Source organism: Necator americanus, chromosome IV, assembly GCF_031761385.1.
Source record: "Necator americanus strain Aroian chromosome IV, whole genome shotgun sequence".
NCBI lineage: Eukaryota > Metazoa > Nematoda > Chromadorea > Rhabditida > Ancylostomatidae > Necator > Necator americanus.
Window position 1 is genome coordinate 9675204 of NC_087374.1, and position 19632 is coordinate 9694835.

Here is a 19632-nt window from a genome sequence, read left to right on the forward strand (position 1 = left end):
AGAACGTTTCCCGGTCGTGGAACAAGGCCGTCAGTGTACACTATAAAGAGGGTGAAGGATGAAGCATGAGAGGCGGTTGAAAAGCAGGGATCAAGTATCGCTTGAGCTCACACGTCAACAAAAACAATGCTTCCGCTTTCCCATAACATTAAAGACCATCGCGCTGGCCATGTGGCAAAACAAAACAAGCTGTGGTTTTACTACTAACAACAACGTGGAGCTAGAAGTGGTGGAAGAATATAAAAGTAGAACAAGAATAAGTAACTATTTTTGAATATCGTAATATCACATTTGTAAAACAGAAACAAGGTTGAGATTAGATCAGTTGGTGCGATTGCCAGAATCTTCTGTTAGTGGTGATTCCAGTGTAAAACAAAGTAACTACTAATTTTTCCATAAGTTTATCCATCAACAAATTTTTACAAAAATGGAAAAAAGTAAAAACTGAGAAGGTTCAATCCGATGTGAGTACTAGTTCAGTTCATCACCACAGAACCACTCCAGATACCAATATCGAATTGCAGTTCAAGGTAAGAAGAAGGATAAGGAGAAGGAAAAAAACAAATAGAAGAAAAACCCCACATCTTTCTACTTCTACTTTGATTTAATATTTGTGCACATACATGCATAGTTCCAAACAATGCAAAACCCAAGCCTGAATTTCTTAACAAATATTCTTAACAACAAAGGATTCTTTATTTGAGAAGAAATTTGACGCACATGTAGACCACTCGAGTTAGACCACCAAGCAATTTCTTGGTACTTCAGGACTTTCAATACAAACCGTCTGGTTTATAACGGCATTGAAAAATAGTTGTCACATTGCAGACCAGCCTCTTCAAATACCCTGTCGAAGCACTCAAGCACCATCAATAAAGCTTCTAGCGAGGAGCTAGAAGGAACTTCAATAAACGATAGCTTATGACACCCTTCTGTCTACTTATCCAGCAAATACTCTATATAGACACATACACTGAGTTTCATCACAAAAATAAGGGAGGAAATTTTAAAGCAAACTTTAAAAACTCAAAGTGACGTCGAAGCAGATGTACGAGATGTAATCACGACCAACTGGACAGGACGGCGCCTTTCATTTTTCTTTTGTCAACATCAGCTTTTTCCAGTTTCCTCGGTTTTTCTCTGTTTCCTAGTTACTCATCATGAACTGTGCTTTTGTTACACGGGCTGCGCCGTTATCTACTAGTTAATTAAATGCGTTCTTGTTGGTAGTTCTGTACCATGACAGTTATAGTTCTAATGGATTGCGATTCTATTTGAAGTACAGACAACAGGCACTTTCCAGAGAACTCGAACTACTCCTCGAGACAAATTTGGGATGCTACTATGTAGACGACTATCAGCAGTTAGTCGCTTACGCTACAGTTCTCTGCCTCACTCTCAGGCTGGAAATGTAGCCAATAGTAAATCTCACGAAGGCGATGTCGATCCCATTGCTGCGTACACGATGTTTGGGAACATTCGGAAACCAAAACGAAGCCCTTTCCACTATACAGACAGGTACGATGCGCGGTCCTATCTAGATTAGCTTCTTGTGCTGATGTGCTGGCTATCATTGGAGGGGGGCACTCAGTGGCGCGCCCTTATTTCTCGAAGTAAGTAATCAAATCAATCGGGGTATTAAGACCTAAGCATTAGTCCTAGAGGATCTATTACATGTAAACTAAAGTTACTAAGAGAAAAAAAGTAAGTTAGAGCTTCGGGAAATAAAGGCGTCGTTTCTTTTTTTCGTATTTCTGTTATGTTTGCTGTATTTGCTTTTGTTATAGAGATCTATGTTGTATCTGTATTGTATGTATCTTGTCCTTAACTTATTGTAATGTTTTTGTGCATGTTTTGTTTTTGAAATTTGGTTTGAAATTGTGTTTATTTCTATGTTAATGTTCTTTTTTCGCCTGGTCTCTCCCCCTTTAAAAAAAAACATTAACATGAAAATAAATAAATGAACAAAAACAATATAATAACTTAAGAACAATACAGATACAATATAGATCTATATAACAAAAGCAAATACAGAAAACATAACAGAAATACGAAAAAAGGCACAAAAAGCAAGAAAAGACAAAAATAATGAAAACAATCCAAATAATGCGGCAGATATCGATTTAAATGACGTTAGTAGGCAAAATTTGGCAAATTGTCAAGCAAACCGTACGCAGCCCGTCTGCGAGCGGTCAAAAAGTGTCGTTGCTCGACACTGTTCTAGTCGAAGTATATTCGAATTGCTTTTTTCAAAAAATCGTTCTTGGAGCACAAAGATCGTTCCTAAAGGGCGCGTCAAAATCGTCAACAATTGTCTATCTCTTCTGTCTGTCTATCTCGTCACAGACGTTTAAGTTCACCTTTGCATAACTACGAAAAAAGACAGAGCTGGAATCACTAAAGCTTTAACTTTATCAAACTCTCCAAACAGGATTACTGGAAGTGAACGGCTAAGCTGTTTAGGGCCTGGGACATGTAGTAGGGTCAAAACGAAATGAAGCACGGTGCAATTGCGTACGCGGCTTCTCTCGAAGCAGGGCGGTGGAGAACAGTATTATCATAATATGTGCCAGCATTATAACACAAGATTTCAAAAAGTGGAAACATTTTTTTGGTTTACCCCTGCAACATACTTTATGCTACAAGTGGATATTGATAAGTGTTTATGCATTACATCGACACTTTTCAGAAAAAGCGGCACGGGCTACTCAGATTTTTCTACGACAATTTATCATAATCGTCCATATATTTGGCCACCTCTTCGTAAATTGTTCAACGTAAATTTTGCGATCATAGCATGCGGACTGATCCTAATATCGCTAGATTTTGAATGGTGAGCAAGATTTCCAATGATTACTTTATTCGTGATGTTGAATGCTGTTTTTGGTTTAGGGTCATGAAGCAGATCAAAATAATCGGAACTAGAATAAAACCAGAAGCATCGCAGATCAATAGTGAGACATCTGATGAGAACGATGACTCAGGAGACTTGGTATATATACATGGCCGTCCCTTCTGATTTTTCTCGAATCCGTGTTGTACTTTATTTCATCGACGGTTTACTATCTCTCCTACTGAAATTTATGTCTCTACCTTCTGCGTTGTTACCATTTCCAACGACGTTTCATCCATGGAATTGCAAATTCTATGTTGCTTGTTTGCTAGAACAAAGGATTTATTATTTCTAAAATTCCTACTACTGCCCCTTCTATCTACACTGAAAGTGTCTTTTGTTAAAAGTGATCCTCTCTATAGTCAGGTTAAAACGACATCCTAACCACTACATTTACCGCGCCGTTTCGAGTGCAGCCGCTTACGAAAATCCGCCGAGCTTAATGCCTTTTTGCTCCGAGTATGCAAGCCGTGGAACATGCGTAACATAGATAAAGAAATAATGTGTTATGACTGGTTTGAAAAGAACAGTTTTTAGAAAGTAGAACAAATCAGTTCCACTGGTAATTTTTTCTAGACAACCAAGGAATATTTTGATAAGCATGAACTTCCGACGAGATGCTTGCAGTTGAGTATCTAAAACAATGTATTTGCTTCGAGGAAAAACTCATAGAGCGAAAAATCAGTTGATGAGTCAGTCAGAAAAATCAGTTTCGTGGCAGGCTCGACTGCTTTCTTTTGAAAAGTGATTAAATGAAAATTCTTACATCCTACTCTGAGTCGCTCAAGAATTCGGTTTTATTTTTTTCTGTGTCCTACTTTGGTCATCAATGACGCATGGGTCTCTGCCTGTAGTTCTGATATTTCCCACAGGATTGTCAGCGAGTCCGTTACAAATCTTATGCGAAGTTTGATCATATAATCATAACTATGATCATAAATCAAATCCATCCACTTTTTGCAGGGCAACTTTTTTGTTCACTGTTCATAGCTTCTCCTTCAAATCTGCAAATAACACATGTCTATGCATGGCTTATTATCTAGCTTTATCTTCAAAAAAAAATAAAAGAAAAAAACGGTTTAGAGCAGGAACAGTGAAGAGTCAAAAAAGGTGGAAAAACCAAAACGAAAGAAAATAGGATTTCGCGAGCGAAGAATCATTGAGTACGAAGATCGCATTCGACTCTACTCCACTCCAGACAAGATTTTCAGATATTTCGCCACACTTAAGTTATCTATCACTGTTTCTTTGAACTAATTGGAATATCATGTTAAAATATTACTTTCAGGTCATTGATAAAAACGACGAATCAGGGCGAACATTTGAGGTGTTCATGACGCCAGAAGACTTTTTGAGATCATTCACACCTGGAGTAATGCAGCCGAGGAAATATGGCTTGGACAGCTACAAAATCTATCAACCAGATGTGGGTTGAGATTATGCTTTCTTCTCGCACTCAATCAGTTTTGTTACAATCAAACAATAAAAACTAATAGCAAAATTAGAACCGACCGAGAAACAGGCAGTAAAAGTTTGGATTTTTCACACTAGTCGTGATTCTTAAATCAGATCGTTCAAAGGGATGGTGAATGCAAGCATTGGCTTATTTTAGTATCAAGCAACATTTACAGTTCTTTCCTCTCGCTTTGTAAGCTGTTACCAGTTCACAACACAAAAGAGCAGATGACCTTCTTTCAGAAACACAGGCACAAATTTTCGGATACAAAAAGCATTTTCTACAAATTGGGTGAAAATGGGCTGATCAGCTTCAGTGACTACCTATTTCTGATGACTCTGTTGTCAAGTGAGCAGTCATTTGCTTTAAAACGATTGAATTGGACTCTCGATTCTGCAGTACTCCTTCGACTTTAGGTTATTATTCTTCACCTAAATGGAACTGCAAAGGAAAATATTTATTTATTTATGTAGGATTATTCATTTATTTATGTAGGACTTAGTAGGGACTGTCAAAATCCAACATACATGAATTGGTGCTTGTTGCAGATAAGGAATGCCGTGGAATCGAATGTTCTGAGATTTGTTTTTCGTAATTTATTCAATATGTGAAAGTATCCAATTTTAAGCTTCGCCAAACGACTTCGCCCTTGCCTTTAAAATTTTCGACATAAATGGAGATGGAGCCCTTGATAAGGAGGAGTTTCACAAGGTCCAGGTATGGTTGTTGTGAAACGAGAGTAGGTTTGACGCCACATTTAATAATCCCACTGCCCAGGATGAATATTTAGCACCTCATCATGTCACAAACTACCGTAGGACAACGCCATCGCGATCACATCACACCAAATTCATCATTCCGCGTCGAATCAAACTCTGCCCTTGAGCATTACTTTTTTGGTAGAGACGGTACAAAGACCCTATCAGCTGACAAGTTCCTCGAATTCCAGGTATAAATCCCTCGGTAATGCTGTAAATCTGTTAGATATAACATCACGATTTAGAAGTGCCTATACAACGACATTTTGCGTATGGAATTTGAGAGAAGAGATGCGTTAGACGGTGTCGATGGTCTCATTTCTGAGGAAAGCTTTGCACAATTACTACTGATGCATGCGCAAATAGCTGATAAAAGACAAAAAGTGATGCTCAAACGTGTAAAGAGAAAGTTCAAAGAGAGTCACACAGGAATTTCATTCGAAGAGGTGATTTTATATATGTAGTTCAGACTCAAAAAAGTTACTATGAGAAAATGATGTAGCCATTAAGTCATAATGCGTACATCAGAATAAATCTTCAATGCAAAGTAAACTTTCAAATAAGCCTTTTATGAGGAATGTTGTTCTGTTAGTTTCGTATATTCTTTTGTGAAAGTAATCATTTTTGACCCAAAAGTAGGAATGTGAAATTAGCATATGAGAACATGAAGAAGCTGTCGGGAACATTCTGCTCTTTGAAGATAATTTTTGCTATGGCATATCAATAATAGGCACCTTTTCTTAGACACGCGCGTTCTTCCAATTTCTTTACCACATAGAAGATGTCGACATGGCATTACACTTCCATCGCATGGCAGGTCTTGCTATAGACGCAGAGTTACTAAAAAGGTAACAAAAACTTTCAGAAAATGAATGGCTCGAACCATGCGCAACGATTATTTTTAGGGTAGCTCGGAAAGTGACACACGTAGAGCTCACTGATCACGTGGTAGACGTCGTAATCACCCTATTTGACGACAACATGGTGAATAACATTACACAATTTCCCATTTAATACTCCGAAGAACATACCGCTTTAAGGATGGAAAGCTTTCGAACAATGAAATGGTGGCAGTGATGCGGCGAAGAATGCGTCGTGGATTGGAACGACCACGCGATACGGGCCTTTTCCGATTGCTTGATGCGTTGACAGTTTGTGGTAAACGTGCATACCATGCTAGTCCTCTACCATTTTACTAGTCCTCACCACTCTCAATTCCATCGATGAATCCGGCAATTAATGTTACCGCTAAAATGATTACTAGGACATGCTGTGATAGTTTGAATTGTACAATGCAACTCTCAACTTAGCTGGTGAACCGTCCCAAGCAGTCCTAGAATTTTTCTTCCCTTCGGTTTGTGCTGATGAACAAGAAGTTGGTAGCTGGTTCTTACCTGGAATTGTCTTCGTAGAAATGTGCTTTGGTCATTGTCAGAAACCATAAGGTTCGATATCGCAAACGCCCAATCGCACTGCACTTTTTCCAAAAGGAGACAGCCAACATTGAAAATTACTTCTTACTTGCGATCTTGACTGTTGTTCTCATGAAATAATTCTTTCGACACTTTACAATCTTATATGATAAACTAACTTTCTAGATCGCAAACGAAGAAGGCATTTTCAGTAGTCGACTATAACAGTTGTAAATATGTGTGCAATTTCAATAAAACACTTTATTGTCTAATATACAATCTGAGATGCCATATGATGAAATCAAAGTAATCTGCACAAATTCTGCAGAACTTAGTAACATGAAAAAATCCATTAGTGTGGCTTAGATTCCACAACCACTGTCAATAACATCAAACAAAGAAACATCTAATCAATGAATATCAGATACATCTCAATTATAGGTCGCTTCATTGAACAAAATGGAAAACCCGTTTTCAACTCTACACCTACATATCAGCAAAAGCGAGAAAAAATGGCGATACAATAGCAGGGAAGCATCTCAACAACTCGAACATATATGCACACAACTTACAGAAGTTACATTATGGAAATGTATGGGAAAGCAGGCTAAAATGTAAAGAGAAAACTACCGAAAATTAATGTCGGCTTATCAGCGAATTGTCAGTTGAGACGTGGGGGCCAACCTGGTGGTGGTACATTTGTTGGCGGCACACCAGGTGGAGGAATCGAAATGTTCGGTATTAATGGTATGACACCTTGGACAGCATTCGGGGCGTACAAATTAGGCCTAAAATGATCAATTTGTGTTACCTTCAGAAAAAGAAAGACTGAGAAATCTGCCATACATCACAAGTGAAGGAGGCGGCACAGACGGAGGTGGGACGGCGAAGTTGGGCATAGCGGGAGGTGGTGCGTCCCATCTATTTCTTGGCGAGTAAGTCGAGATCTTAATAAGAGCTTTTTCACTATGGATTTACAGTGTTCCAAGAAGCTGGTATACAAACCTGTACTGCAACAGGCGAAGAAAGATTAACAGGAGTGTGAATTTGGAAGGGTGGTGGAGGAATAATCGTCACAGGCGGTTTTTGAACAACACTAGGGATAGTACTAGCCTGCTGAACGACTGGGATAGTTGTATTTTGCCGAACGACGGGAACAGAGACAGGCGGGGTCTGTGCTACGATCGTTGGGGAAACATGTGGACCTGGGATCTGAAAGAAATTTGACTTCTGTTTGAAAATATCCTTAAAAAAGTGTATTGTTGAAAAAATAAAGCGCACCGGAGGTTGTATGGTTTGAGGTGCGATAGCAGGTGGAGGAACACTGAACACTAGCGGTGGAGCAGTACTGAGTAGGTCGTTTGATTGGATTGTGGAAGGCGACACCTGCCATCTCTTCATTCGGCGAGAATTTGCATTTTTACATGTAAATGAACGAACCAGAGTAGCACTGCCATTCGTTGTCGCAGAGACTGCAGTTTGTAGGGAGATGGCTGCAACTCCACTACTAATCGCAGCCGGCGTAGAAGGTTCTTCCGTCACTCTTGCTCCATTGACAGGTGGAGGACGTTCTTCAGGCTACAAAATAGAATCACAGAATAGGTTAGAACAGTTGCAAAGACAACCTTGATGTAGTCTAGTCAAAACGACATGAAACTTAATGCAGTTGCGTAAGCGGCTGAGCCCGAAGCGGCGCGGTGAAGTGCACCGGTTAGGATCGAAGTGCAACCATTGCGGGCCCAGAACAACTCATCGCTCCGGCCCAAGTGAAGCTAGCCCTCGATCCCTACCGCTATACACCTTCGCGCCGCTTCGAGTGCAGTCGCTTACGCAACTGCACCAAACTTCATGTCGTTTTGATTCGACCATAGTTCCATTCAAAATAAAATGATACAATCTCCAAATAAATTGATGAATAAATTTTGAATTCACCTTTTGAGCTTCATTTGTACTAATAGGAGATATAGTACAGGCATTTGTGGTAACCTAAAAGAAAATGTAACGTATGTAATAAACTGATAATACAGCTGCGATAACCAGAACCGAGGCTCTGACTTCTTCTTTTGGAAGGTTGTTGTCCTTACTCGCCCCTTTGCGATTGTGAAGTGTACAATGAAACTTTGCAGAACTCTGATACACAAACCGAAAATTCGGGAACATAGAACAGTACTGAACAAACCACAAATTAACATAGAGCGCAAACATTTTGCAGTTTTAAAACCCACATCTGCTAAAATAATTAGCAAATATCTTTGTTTGGAGATAAAAGTGGAGAGAAAAGAGGAAAGCGAAGTTCTGTCTGCGCTGAGCGTTTGGAATGGGAAATTCGGCACGAAATATGGGGTTTAACCATTTCAGAGACCATAAATTCATAATAAGGAAGGAGGGCTAAGACGGGTTAGTAAGAGGAGACACAAGATGAAGTCTGTTACAAAACCAGATCAAGAACTTGTTTTTATTCCACGCCGTTTGGGATGAAAAAACAAAGAAAGAAAGAGAATAGCGAAAACTTAAAAATTGAAAAGATTTTTCTTCTGTTTTTTTTTTTTAAATTTGAAACGAACAAGTAATGCTGCACATCAAAAGAATTTTGAGATGAAAATCTATAGAAAACATATAACATGTCAAAGAACTTCTTTTCTAAATAGAAATGAAGGATGACGAAGCACGGTCTCTCCTACCATAACGTCAGAGATGCGATGAGAGAGCATATAAGCGGAGAATCCCAATGGTGGCTCCCCCAGGAAAAAGCATGAGAGTTCACAGACCAAATGGTCTGCTTCTGCATCGATTAAGAGTTTTAGGAATACTATTCACCTTCCACTATATTGTTATATATTCAAATAATAAAATTAGTTAACAAAAACGCGTTTTTGGAAGATGTAAAAACTAGCGAAGTTCTTCATCCATATAAAATGTGTTCGAAAACACACGCTGATCCATCACCCCTTCATTCGAGCGCCCGAAATCGGAAGGCACCACCTCCAATTTGGAAAAATGTACGCTCCACTCTGCTCGCACCTGCGGTAATTGAGAAAATCTGCGGTCGAGATGGACTTACTGCTGTATGAGTGTTATCTGTACTGCTTCTTTCTGTCGTGTTTCCGTTATTATTTTGCGGGCGATTTGAAGTTGAGGATGCTAAAAGAAGTGATTCCATTGTCATTATTATTAATCCACAATGAACGTTTTCAAACAAGAACACGGTTAGGATAGTAGAAATTTGTTTGAAAGACCTACATTTCCTATAAGGCTCATCACCATAGGTTCCGCTCCAGTAACCTCGCTTCTTGTTGTATTTGCTAGAATACCATGGCCTGCCTTCTTCGTTGAACCTAAATATCAAATGCCATGTGTCTAAAAATTTGTCACGCGGTCGATTCGATTTGTTTTGTAAACTCACTTTGCAATACGATCGATAGCAATTTGTGCATCTTCCATAGCAGGATCGACGTATATTACACTTTCGAGGAATTCCGATACAACAGGCATCTCCATGACAGCTAAAAAGCTAGATCACGTTCTCGAAAAGGAGCGATCCATGGAAAAAGAAGTACCTTTTAATTCTAAGAATGTCTCTATAGGTACAGCAGCTGTACCTTCTCCTCTATTTTGTCGCAAGTGACGGGCATGGCGTTGCTGCATCACCTCATCGGAAGGTACTATTGTTACGCACTGAAAGGAAATCCTACCTGTTTCGACAAGAGAACAAATGAATAAATGGACCTACCTGACGAAAGAAACCTTCAAACAACGCCAAACGTTTCTTCCTCGTGTCTGGATCGCAGTTTGTGAAGTCAAGGATGTAATTTCGCCTTCTACGGGCTGCCAATGAAAGTAGTCTGGAAAGGTTTCTGCAATTTATGTCCAAGAATTCTTACGCAGTTATTATGACTCACCTATTTCTAGCTTTTCCTACCAATCCTAATACCATGTCCCATCTTCCTATATGACTACTATTCCTCGAAACGCCATTTACCTACAAAGCCAAAACATATCAAACGACATCTAACAAATATAGGATGTATGAGACAGCGAAACAAGATATTATTGAAATGAGTGGTTGCGCAAAGATGTAAATATTACCAAATAAGAAAGAGTAAGAAACATGCAAAGGGGCCAAAGTAAAAATTCTAAGTGAAGTAAGAAGTAATGAAGGTCTTTTGTGTTCGAGCTACCAACATGTAGGAATGTCTGGAAAATCAAATCGCTGCGAAGAAAGTGTGGAGGAAATAATGGAGAAAAACAACAACCTAATGATCCTCCATTGTAAAAATGCTTGCAGTTCTTTTCTCATCTGCATGGAACAAATAGTTGAAATGTTAGAGTTTATACCTTCATGGAGGCCAAAATAGTATCCGCACTAATCAACGTCCAGTGTTCACTTGGATGCTCACGTATGTAACGTCGAACCCAGGTAGTCTTTCCAACACTGGGTAGACCGACCTAAATCGGATGTTTATAATTTGGATGTTCCTCATTTCGAAAGAGAAATGGAACCATGCACTTCTTTCAGAGTAAGAACTAGATTCATGAAGTGTCGATACCTCTACACTGTTTCCAAACACTGTAAAGCAGTGCAAGCACGAACACCAAATATTTGAGATCAAAAGCTACCAGTAATTTAAATAACATTTTGAAAAACTGACCATCATAAGCACTGTGCAATCCGATTTGCTCTCCGGAGGTACTGGTGCACGTTCAGTTAGCGAACTCGGAAGCGCATTAGGGAAAACCCATTCAGGATTGCTCAAAAAGTACGCACAACTTAGCTTAGATAAGAAAACCTAGTCTACCCAGTTGAAATACCTGATCCACTCGTCTTCGCCACCCGGGAAAGTTCCAAAATTAACAGATACACGACAGTTTTTCACACAGATATGAGGGTACAAAGCTTCATCTTCGGGAATTACAATATTGGAAAAAGCCACTCCCAAACTTTCATTGTTTTTCCAAAAACTAATACATCCATTCTCAAAATCCTGAAAGGAGTTCTCATCAACAACTGAACCATTCACAGCGATCATGAAGAAAAAACAACCATGTGAGCAGTGACGACATCTCCAACAGCGAACGGTTCTCCGTAGTCCGTAAAAACGTTGTTGTTCGCTCGTTTTCCCAGTGAAGTAAAACAGTATGAACCAGGATATTCACCAAGCTGCAGGAGTAAACTTTAGAAGGATATCATCATGCCAAAGAAAGAGAAAGTGGATATCGCTACATCAAGGATACAAAGGTATATTACCACGAGCGGAGCAGATCGGAAGGAGAAGCCAACTCTTATGTCATTTGGGTCCAACTCATCAAAAGGTAGATGTCTTGTGGGTAGTAAGTCTGTTATCTATAACAATATCAAACGTAAGAATGTGGAGGGGAAACAATACGTAAAAACAACTAGATCTCGCTTGTTACCTTCACTTGAAACACAATAGATTTCACAGCGTTCTGCTCAGAACTATCTCCACCTGCAGGTTCATCGGTTCTGAAGAGATAGTAAGAGAGTAAAGTTCACAGTCAAAGACCGTTAACTGTATAGGATTTAGAATTTTCAATACTTCAAAAAGTCATACCAATTGGAACATACCTTCGACGAATCCCATGCGTACTTCTAACGCCTCCCCAAACAAGAGCCAAACCATCCTGATTGTCCGGATCAATTATCCAGTCGTTGTCAGGAGCTCCCTTTAGATGAAGGTCTCCATTATCTGTAGATGTAGTAGTCACTAATGGAGGACATTAAAATGTATTTAAAATCACAATGCGAATAACTTCGATGACGGAATAAGGAGCAAAACAGCTTACAAAAATCGATCTCAAACTGCTCTGTGGATGTTGGAACCTTTTCTTCAGCAATTACTTCCTCTTTCCGTTTTGGTTTGATTCCAGCAGCAACCTACACAGAAATAATAATATGTAGCATAAAAAGATGAAAAAAAAACGTCAGACCTCGAAGAGATCATCATCATCTGGAACAGGTTCGCCATGAAAGCTGTCCATAGGTTGGATACACTCTTCTTCTTCATATTCTTCATCGTATGGCATTTGTGAATATTGAGAGTCTGAAAGGAAAAAAAATGATGAGGAAGGGAATATCAAAGCAGCAGTGTTTACGAATTTAACTAAACATAATTTGATTTACGAATAATAATTTACAGTAACAGGAAAAATTGACCTTCTCTCTTTCCCAAACCTTGCAGTACCGCAGATGCACGCTGAAGCAAATGACGGGGATCGTTCAACAGAGAAGGATCACTGTAATACAATGGCATCAACGGAAGGACACGTCGATCTTTGATGTAACGTTATTGAGAAATGACCGCTTTTCAGAAGTGTTTTATATGTATGAAGACAAAAACTAATAATAGATTCGACTGAAACCTAAAAATATCACGAACGATTACTTACGGCTTTCTATCCACTTCTTCTGTTTCAGGCTCAGGCGTTGCTACTGATGGTTGCTCTCCAGAAGGATGTAGAGCTTCAGAAGAAATTGCAGCAGTGTCTTCCTCAGCTGCCGCTTTTTTTCGCGGACGCCGTACTACTTTGATAATTCTGCCAGCCTCATCGTGACGCACAAACGTTTCGCTGGGTAATTCGTCATTTTCACCTTCGGAATCATCCTCAGAATCATCGCTGATAGACTGAATGTCACTATCTACGTCTTCTAAAATTTCTTCTTCTTCTTCGTCTTCCTCCAACGAAGGAAGTGGTTGCACAGATGGTGAATAACGTTCTTCGTCGTCTGGCGGCAGCTCAGTTACTTCAAGTTCTGGAGTTTGCGAGGAGACTAGCTCCTAAATCAAGTAATTAAGAAGTTTGGAAACAAGCTTCAAAAATGAGGATTGAGTGCTGAAACATCGACAGACATCTAGCGTCACATCTCCTGAAACGACAGCGGATGGTACGTAGTTTTCGAATCCTTCAACAGCAGAAGTTTCTAGAGGGTCGTATTCCTGTAAGGAAGGTTCTCATATAAAAGAGTGAGAATAGTAAGGAGTGACAACCAACATCGTCAATCTCCGGAACATTCACTTCGCTTCTGGGCTTTTCAATTTCAGCAACGTTGCCAACATCACTGAGAGGTCCAGAAGGGATAGCTGGAGTCTTGTTAGATTCTTGGTCTCGTAATCCAGTAAGTGGGCATCGTTGATGACTGCGCTGGGAGAATGGTATCGGTACCTAGATGCAGTTATTCCACACAATTCAGCTCTGAGTCATCAATAACAATGGAAATTTATCCTACCTCCTTTGCTGGCAATAATTCTCCACTGATTTCATCGAATGGTTTTATGGAGGAAACCAGAAACACGACATATTCCAAACAGGTCTTCACTTCCGAGAGAACTGTTATTAGAGTTATGTTGAGAAAAAAGTTACAACGGAACGAAAACCTAACAATTTAGGATAAACCTACTCGCTAATTCCTCCAGTTTGTTGCTATCATGTGGGCTTGGTGTTTCTCTGAAAATTCCCAATTAAGAGAGATACGGTTAGGTCAACAAAAACTTGGAAAATCAGAACCTTTTGATCTCAGTAGCAATGCTGCCTCCTTGCTGCGCAGGTGCTGGCTGAAATTATGAGAGATATTTTGTCAAGAACAGGATCTTTCCAGATGTATTCATAAACATACCTTAGCAGAAGCAGGAGGACGAACTGGTTTCAAACGTTTGGGAGGTGGTGGAGGAGGAGGGAGTTGTTCTACAGCTGAAATCCGAGGACGCCGCGGAGGTGGAGGTGGAGGGATGTCCTTACACGGAGGCTGAGAAGGTGGCGGTGGTGGAGGTGGTGGTGGAGGTACCAGAAGATGTGCCACTTCTACACCAACTGTTGGAACTTTCTTCGACGATGCTTGCTGTGGAGCAGGTTTAGGAGGAGGAGGAGGAGGAGGTAGGATTTGTGGGCTCTTCGGCGAATTTTTGATCGAAGAAGATTCCGCACAAGTTTGCTCAAATCGTCGGTATGCTTCTTGTGCTACTGCGGAGAGATCTGAAAACAACACCTATGTTCCGTTACTAAACGAAACCATTTCAGAAATGAAAATATGGATATCAGGAGAGAGAGAAGAGAAAAACCTAATTAAACGATAAATACCACCAAGATCAAAAATCTAACGATGAATCAAACGGGCAAGTGCTTTCATGACATAAACTTGTGCACGATTATCAGCATATCTCTGGTATTTCGTAGCTGATATAAAATTATGTGGATGATCGGCTTAGAGCACCATAATGTTCGGTGTGGACTTATGAGTTTTCAATCGTAGTGTATCTTTCTATTTGGATAAGGAGGGAGGAATGTAATTGAACTTAATCGGGACTTGCTATATGCTTCAAAAAAGCACTGAGGCTACTGTAAATCATATAAAGAGAAGACCACGTGACTAGACAGTTGCTAGTACCTCACAGACAGTCCTCACTATCCTATTAGCCTCAAGCCTACACAGTTTGAAGGATGAGTGAAAGAGATTTTTGAATGAGATCTTCATTAAACCATAGACTATTAAGCCATAGATTTCACATGCGTACTTCCTTAGTCATTCTCCTACAAACTTTATTATCAATTACAGAGTGGGTAAAAAAAAGCTCAAACAAGACGAAAACTGTGGGAATTACCTTGCGACTTTTCTAAGCATGTGATATCCGCAGCGTCCTCCGCCAGTTCAGTTTTTCGAACTTCTCTGATGATAATATCTGGAGAGTTTCTGTCATCCGACTTCCTCATAGTTTGTAAAAACTCGGATTGCTGGTTCATAATTGAGTCAAGCAAATCGAGACCATTCTCCGAGGTGCTTGAAACTCCAACACTTGACTTTCTTATACTAGTCGAAGCAGAACCTTCAAGAAAGTGAATTGATAAAACTAGAAGTATTTGAGCTGCTATTTTAGGTCCTTACCAAGTATAGATTTTTTGCGGGTGTCGCTGTCGCGTTCTTTTGGCTTGTCCTTTGGAGTTCCAGCCCCAGAGGAAAACTTGTTGGGATCAGTCTTCTTGAGCTGAAAATTTACCTTTTTGGACCAGCGATGATAACGTTCGGAAAAATCCGACAAGAAAAGGCAAAGAACAACAATATAAGGAGAAACGAAAGAGAAGCAACAAGAAAGCGAGAAAAACAATTACTGTACAAAGAAAACGGAAAATGGAATGTAAGAAATAAGATACAACCAAATCATAACCTGAGCTAACCGCTCGGCCCACGCCTCAGTTATTGGTTTGTGTGTCGGAATTTTCTCTGTTTTGCTCGAAATATTCGCGCCATGAGATCTAAAGAGACTTACAGATTTGCGCAATACGAATCTACAAGATCTGTTCAGTTACAGGACTACTTGAGGTCACTCGTTACAAAGCCGGGCAAACTATTTGAATAAAAGTACCTCTTTAAAAGATAACGGTCTTCATCGTCCTTTTGACAAGAGAGTTTTCGAGCTAAACAGTGATTGATTTCAGCACGTCATAACTTGTTCAAAACAAATTTTAGAAAGGCAAGAGAATATGAAAGAACTAAACAACTGAAAAATTACAGTGTCTTGATGGCATTTGAAATGATAGATTTTCCGCTGAAGATTCCTGCAAACGAAATTAATATTACGATAACCACAAGGAAAGCGAGCAAATGTGATTGGAACGGACAAGAACAAATAATCAAAAACACTCACCTTCCTTTTCCCTGAAAATCCTCCAGTAGATGTCCTAAAATAGTCAAATGTACCAAGCATCACAACAACAACAAATGTCTCCAAGATCCTATTCCCTAACCTTTTCGGTAATATCTTCACTTTAACATGAGCAGAAAAGTCGTCGTCGGAACTTCCACTGTGTGCTGAAATGCAGAAAACTCATGAAACAAAACAAAAGTTCAAGTAAAGCATACAGCATAGATGCGATAGTCTGAGCCGGTGCTCCGACCCATTTCATTTTTAACGGTTGGCGAAGGGACCCTCATCACATGAGCTATTCACCACCTGAACCCCTTCACCTGAGGAGGGTCCGGCTCCTCTCTATCACACCTATGACATGCAACTAATTAATTTCGTATCTGTTCACAAGTTAAGCGTGAAAAGAACGTTAATACTCACTACTAGCATTTGAAACGGTCGCATGTGAGCTAACACTTTCCGATCCACCTTGGGCTGAAGATGAAAAAGTATTCGATAACACAACAGTCGAACAACCATGTGGAACAAAAAGAAAGGAAAAGTCATGTGCAATTTATGAGAAGAAGCAGCGGTGAAGCTCACCGTTGCTTTGAGACATTTGAGTGGAGGGGCTTTCTGTCCCCACCATACACGGGAGTGGACGCTAAAAATAACACGAATAGAAACGTTAGAATTTAAAAGCTGACTGGTTGGAATTCATCAGTCACAAATGTGAACTTAAAAAATGCATTCACGTAGTTAAAATTACTCACGACCTTAGGTAGAATGGATAGAATGGGCTTCATAATAGAGCATGTCGGAGAAGGTTCAACGACGGCGCTCTGAAGTCCGAACAAAGGATGAGCTATATGTGAATCAGTGCCCAATAGTGCACTTACCGCAGGATCATCAGGAACTTCGGTCTTCACCTGCACAACCTCTTCGCTTTGGCATAAAGTTGGTGGATTGACATTGGGTACGTTTTCCGGCACCACAGCGTCCTCTCCAGCGGCAGCTCGAGGGCGTCGTTGTTTCCGGGGTCGAGCAGCTGCAATTTGCAGAATTATTATCGCCAAAAATTACCAAGTAAGAAACAGTTTACTAGGTGTTGCATCAACGGGAGCAGTTGAATCCGTCTCCTCTTTGATATTGTTAGATTTTAATCTCTTTTTTGATGACTGAGAAGCACTGTCGGGTTTGGTGGTGGCCTACGTAGCAAAATACAAACAAGAAAGAAGATAAAAATTCATGTGAATTCTTCTTACACTTCTTTTCATTCTTTTTCTTGCTGTAGCACTAGCAGCAGTATCACTCTGGAAATGACATAGTTACGAAGGGAAAAAAAACAACAACAGAGTAGTGGATCTGTAATATCGTGGAAGTAAATATTAATTTTAAAAAAACTGTTGACATACAGGCACAATCTCAGTGACTTCTCCACCTTCCATTCCTGATTTCTGTGGGGAGCTTCCATCTTGGGAACCACTCAACGTATTGTCTGCAGACACACTGGGCTCCTCGGATATTATACCGTTGATGGAATCTAGCAGTCTATCGATAAGATCTTGCCTTATCCCAACACGACTCAATCCTCTTCTCGTGAGCTCCTACAATGACATATGAATGCATTTTGTAACTTGCAGGAAATTTCGCAGGAGAGACATCATTCTGGAGTTCTAGAACTAGAATGCAGTCAAGTCAAAACGACAAGAAGCACGGTGCAGTTGCGTAAGCGGTTGCGCTCGAAGCGGCGCGTTGGAGGTATCGGTTGGAATCGAGATCGGAACATCGCGAACTGCAATAGTGAACGGTGGTAGAAAGGGTCCTCAACTGATCGATCCAAATCGCCACACTCCTCGCATCCTTTCGGGCGCAACCGGTTGCGTAACTGCACCATATTTCATGTCGTTTTGACTCTACTATATATACCACAGACAGAAAAAAATGAGATCTGCGACATAAGAACTTAGCCGAAAAACAAATTCGTGGCGCCTTTATTATGAAGTGAAACTGAAAAGGAATTTTGTGATGCTCTTGAACGTAATGTACAGTGCTTTTGCAAATCTACTAATGTTCGGAGAAGTGATATTCCCGTGAATGAGATGTCTTAATATGTGGAAACTGAGAACATCAGCCATCATCCTTGAACAATTTGAACCAAGCATAATGATAAATGGTCTCCTGGAGCGATCCTAGATATTCATAATAAACAATGAAGCTATCCAAGTAATTGTCTGTCCGACTAGCCAATCTTTAGCAAGATAGTCGGAGCCGGTGCTCCTACCCCCTTCATTTTTGGACGTTTGGCAAAAAGAACCTCTTCACTTCTGATCAGTTGATCTCTCACTTTTGGACGATTGACTAAGGGATCCTCATCACTTCAGCTTCACCCTGTGAGCTAGACCCCTTCACCTGAAGAAGGTCCAGCTCCTTCTATCACACTTTTGATTATCGCTTAGAAAATTGTTGTGTTTCCAGTATGCGCAGAAAAGCTGGTTGCAACAGCAACTCTTTGTCATTACCGCAAAATTATGACACCGGTGATGTATCGAGTGCAACGATGACGATGGTATGCCACAGTCGGCGAAAAAATCCCTCAAGCTGTAGATCTCTACGCGTGTACAATTGGATAAGGACAAATAAAAGATGGGATGTGCGTGTATCAAGTGAAGAAAATGCTCTCTTTCTAGACAAATGCGCCGCACCTGTTTCTTCAATTTCGGCACCGACTATATATGACGTTGTGTACCGAATGGCATGTTGGATTTTCAAAAAGAAACTTCAGTAAGAAGCAAAGAAATTCGTGTGGAACCTTAGGAATTAATGTCCTTTGGTCATTGTTCCTTTCTTTTTTCGTAGTATTGAGACTATGCACCTCTAACACAATCAATTCTCGCGGAGACAGGTACCAGTGTACATAATTTGATAAAACTGAAACTATTGTTTCACTATATGCATATGAATGTAATTCCTATATTATGAGTTTCAAAATACCAACAAAGAAAGGACTACTACTGCAAAAGGAATGAGGGAAATAGAACGAACACAATAGGCGGAAAAACATCAATCTGGTACCACATATAAGGAAGAATCACTAACCTGCCTTAACCTAGTGTCTGACCAAAGAAATATTGTAGACGGTGACAGAACCGAAGTGTCACCTCTTGCGCAACTACGGCGAGGACGAGATGACATGACTTACTAAACTGAAAAACACAGTTACACTGAAATTAAGGAGCCAGCAAGGTGCACTATTACTTAATTCGACGACTACGAAAAGGAAAAGAAGTGGAAAAACTCCATGATCGGAATAATTTGACGAATCCTACTTCCCCAAGCGTTTTTTTAACAACACAATAAGGTGAAAACTGAGGGAAACCATAACATGTAAGGCAACCTGACAGAAAAAACGGAAGATTAAATTGCCACAATTCGGACGCGAGCGGTTGCGTCGCAGCGTGTGATGTAGGGCACACTATTC

The 19632-nt window shown here is 40.1% G+C and overlaps 2 protein-coding genes across 4 annotated transcripts; one reads left to right on the forward strand and one right to left on the reverse strand.

The window, feature by feature from the left end:
- Window positions 1-1336: 1336 nt before the first annotated feature.
- RB195_000779 (uncharacterized protein) lies at window positions 1337-6306 on the forward strand (the record flags this gene model as incomplete). Of its 2 annotated transcripts, XM_013441269.2 has the most annotated exons (12): window positions 1337-1518; window positions 2690-2833; window positions 2893-2992; window positions 3977-4135; window positions 4182-4319; window positions 4592-4697; window positions 4978-5066; window positions 5140-5298; window positions 5353-5553; window positions 5852-5955; window positions 6013-6091; window positions 6148-6306. In XM_013441269.2, 12 exons carry the CDS (start codon window positions 1337-1339, stop codon window positions 6304-6306), a joined length of 1620 nt encoding a protein of 539 aa, XP_013296723.2. The 2 variants fall into 2 exon arrangements, with proteins under 2 accessions (XP_013296723.2, XP_064053171.1); XM_064197290.1 differs by lacking the exon at window positions 3977-4135.
- Window positions 6307-6318: 12 nt separating this feature from the next.
- RB195_000780 (uncharacterized protein) lies at window positions 6319-19346 on the reverse strand (the record flags this gene model as incomplete). 2 transcript variants are annotated; one of them, XM_064197292.1, is made up of 47 exons in its annotated part: window positions 6319-6355; window positions 6414-6501; window positions 7204-7307; window positions 7366-7466; window positions 7525-7731; window positions 7801-7905; window positions 7960-8097; window positions 8452-8505; window positions 9581-9660; window positions 9760-9854; window positions 9923-10022; window positions 10077-10194; window positions 10250-10361; window positions 10419-10498; window positions 10855-10965; window positions 11169-11268; window positions 11329-11501; window positions 11561-11677; window positions 11765-11860; window positions 11932-12001; window positions 12104-12224; window positions 12322-12412; window positions 12466-12578; window positions 12692-12771; window positions 12925-13313; window positions 13386-13472; window positions 13528-13698; window positions 13763-13863; window positions 13934-13980; window positions 14041-14087; window positions 14150-14278; window positions 14345-14505; window positions 15132-15353; window positions 15413-15512; window positions 15693-15780; window positions 15891-15942; window positions 16038-16083; window positions 16173-16206; window positions 16273-16336; window positions 16593-16646; window positions 16755-16815; window positions 16925-16993; window positions 17051-17199; window positions 17254-17359; window positions 17417-17464; window positions 17567-17758; window positions 19251-19346. In XM_064197292.1, 47 exons carry the CDS (start codon window positions 19344-19346, stop codon window positions 6319-6321), a joined length of 5004 nt encoding a protein of 1667 aa, XP_064053172.1. The 2 variants fall into 2 exon arrangements, with proteins under 2 accessions (XP_064053172.1, XP_064053173.1); XM_064197291.1 differs by lacking the exons at window positions 6319-6355; window positions 6414-6501 and having other exon boundaries at window positions 7181-7307; window positions 14150-14505.
- Window positions 19347-19632: the final 286 nt, after the last annotated feature.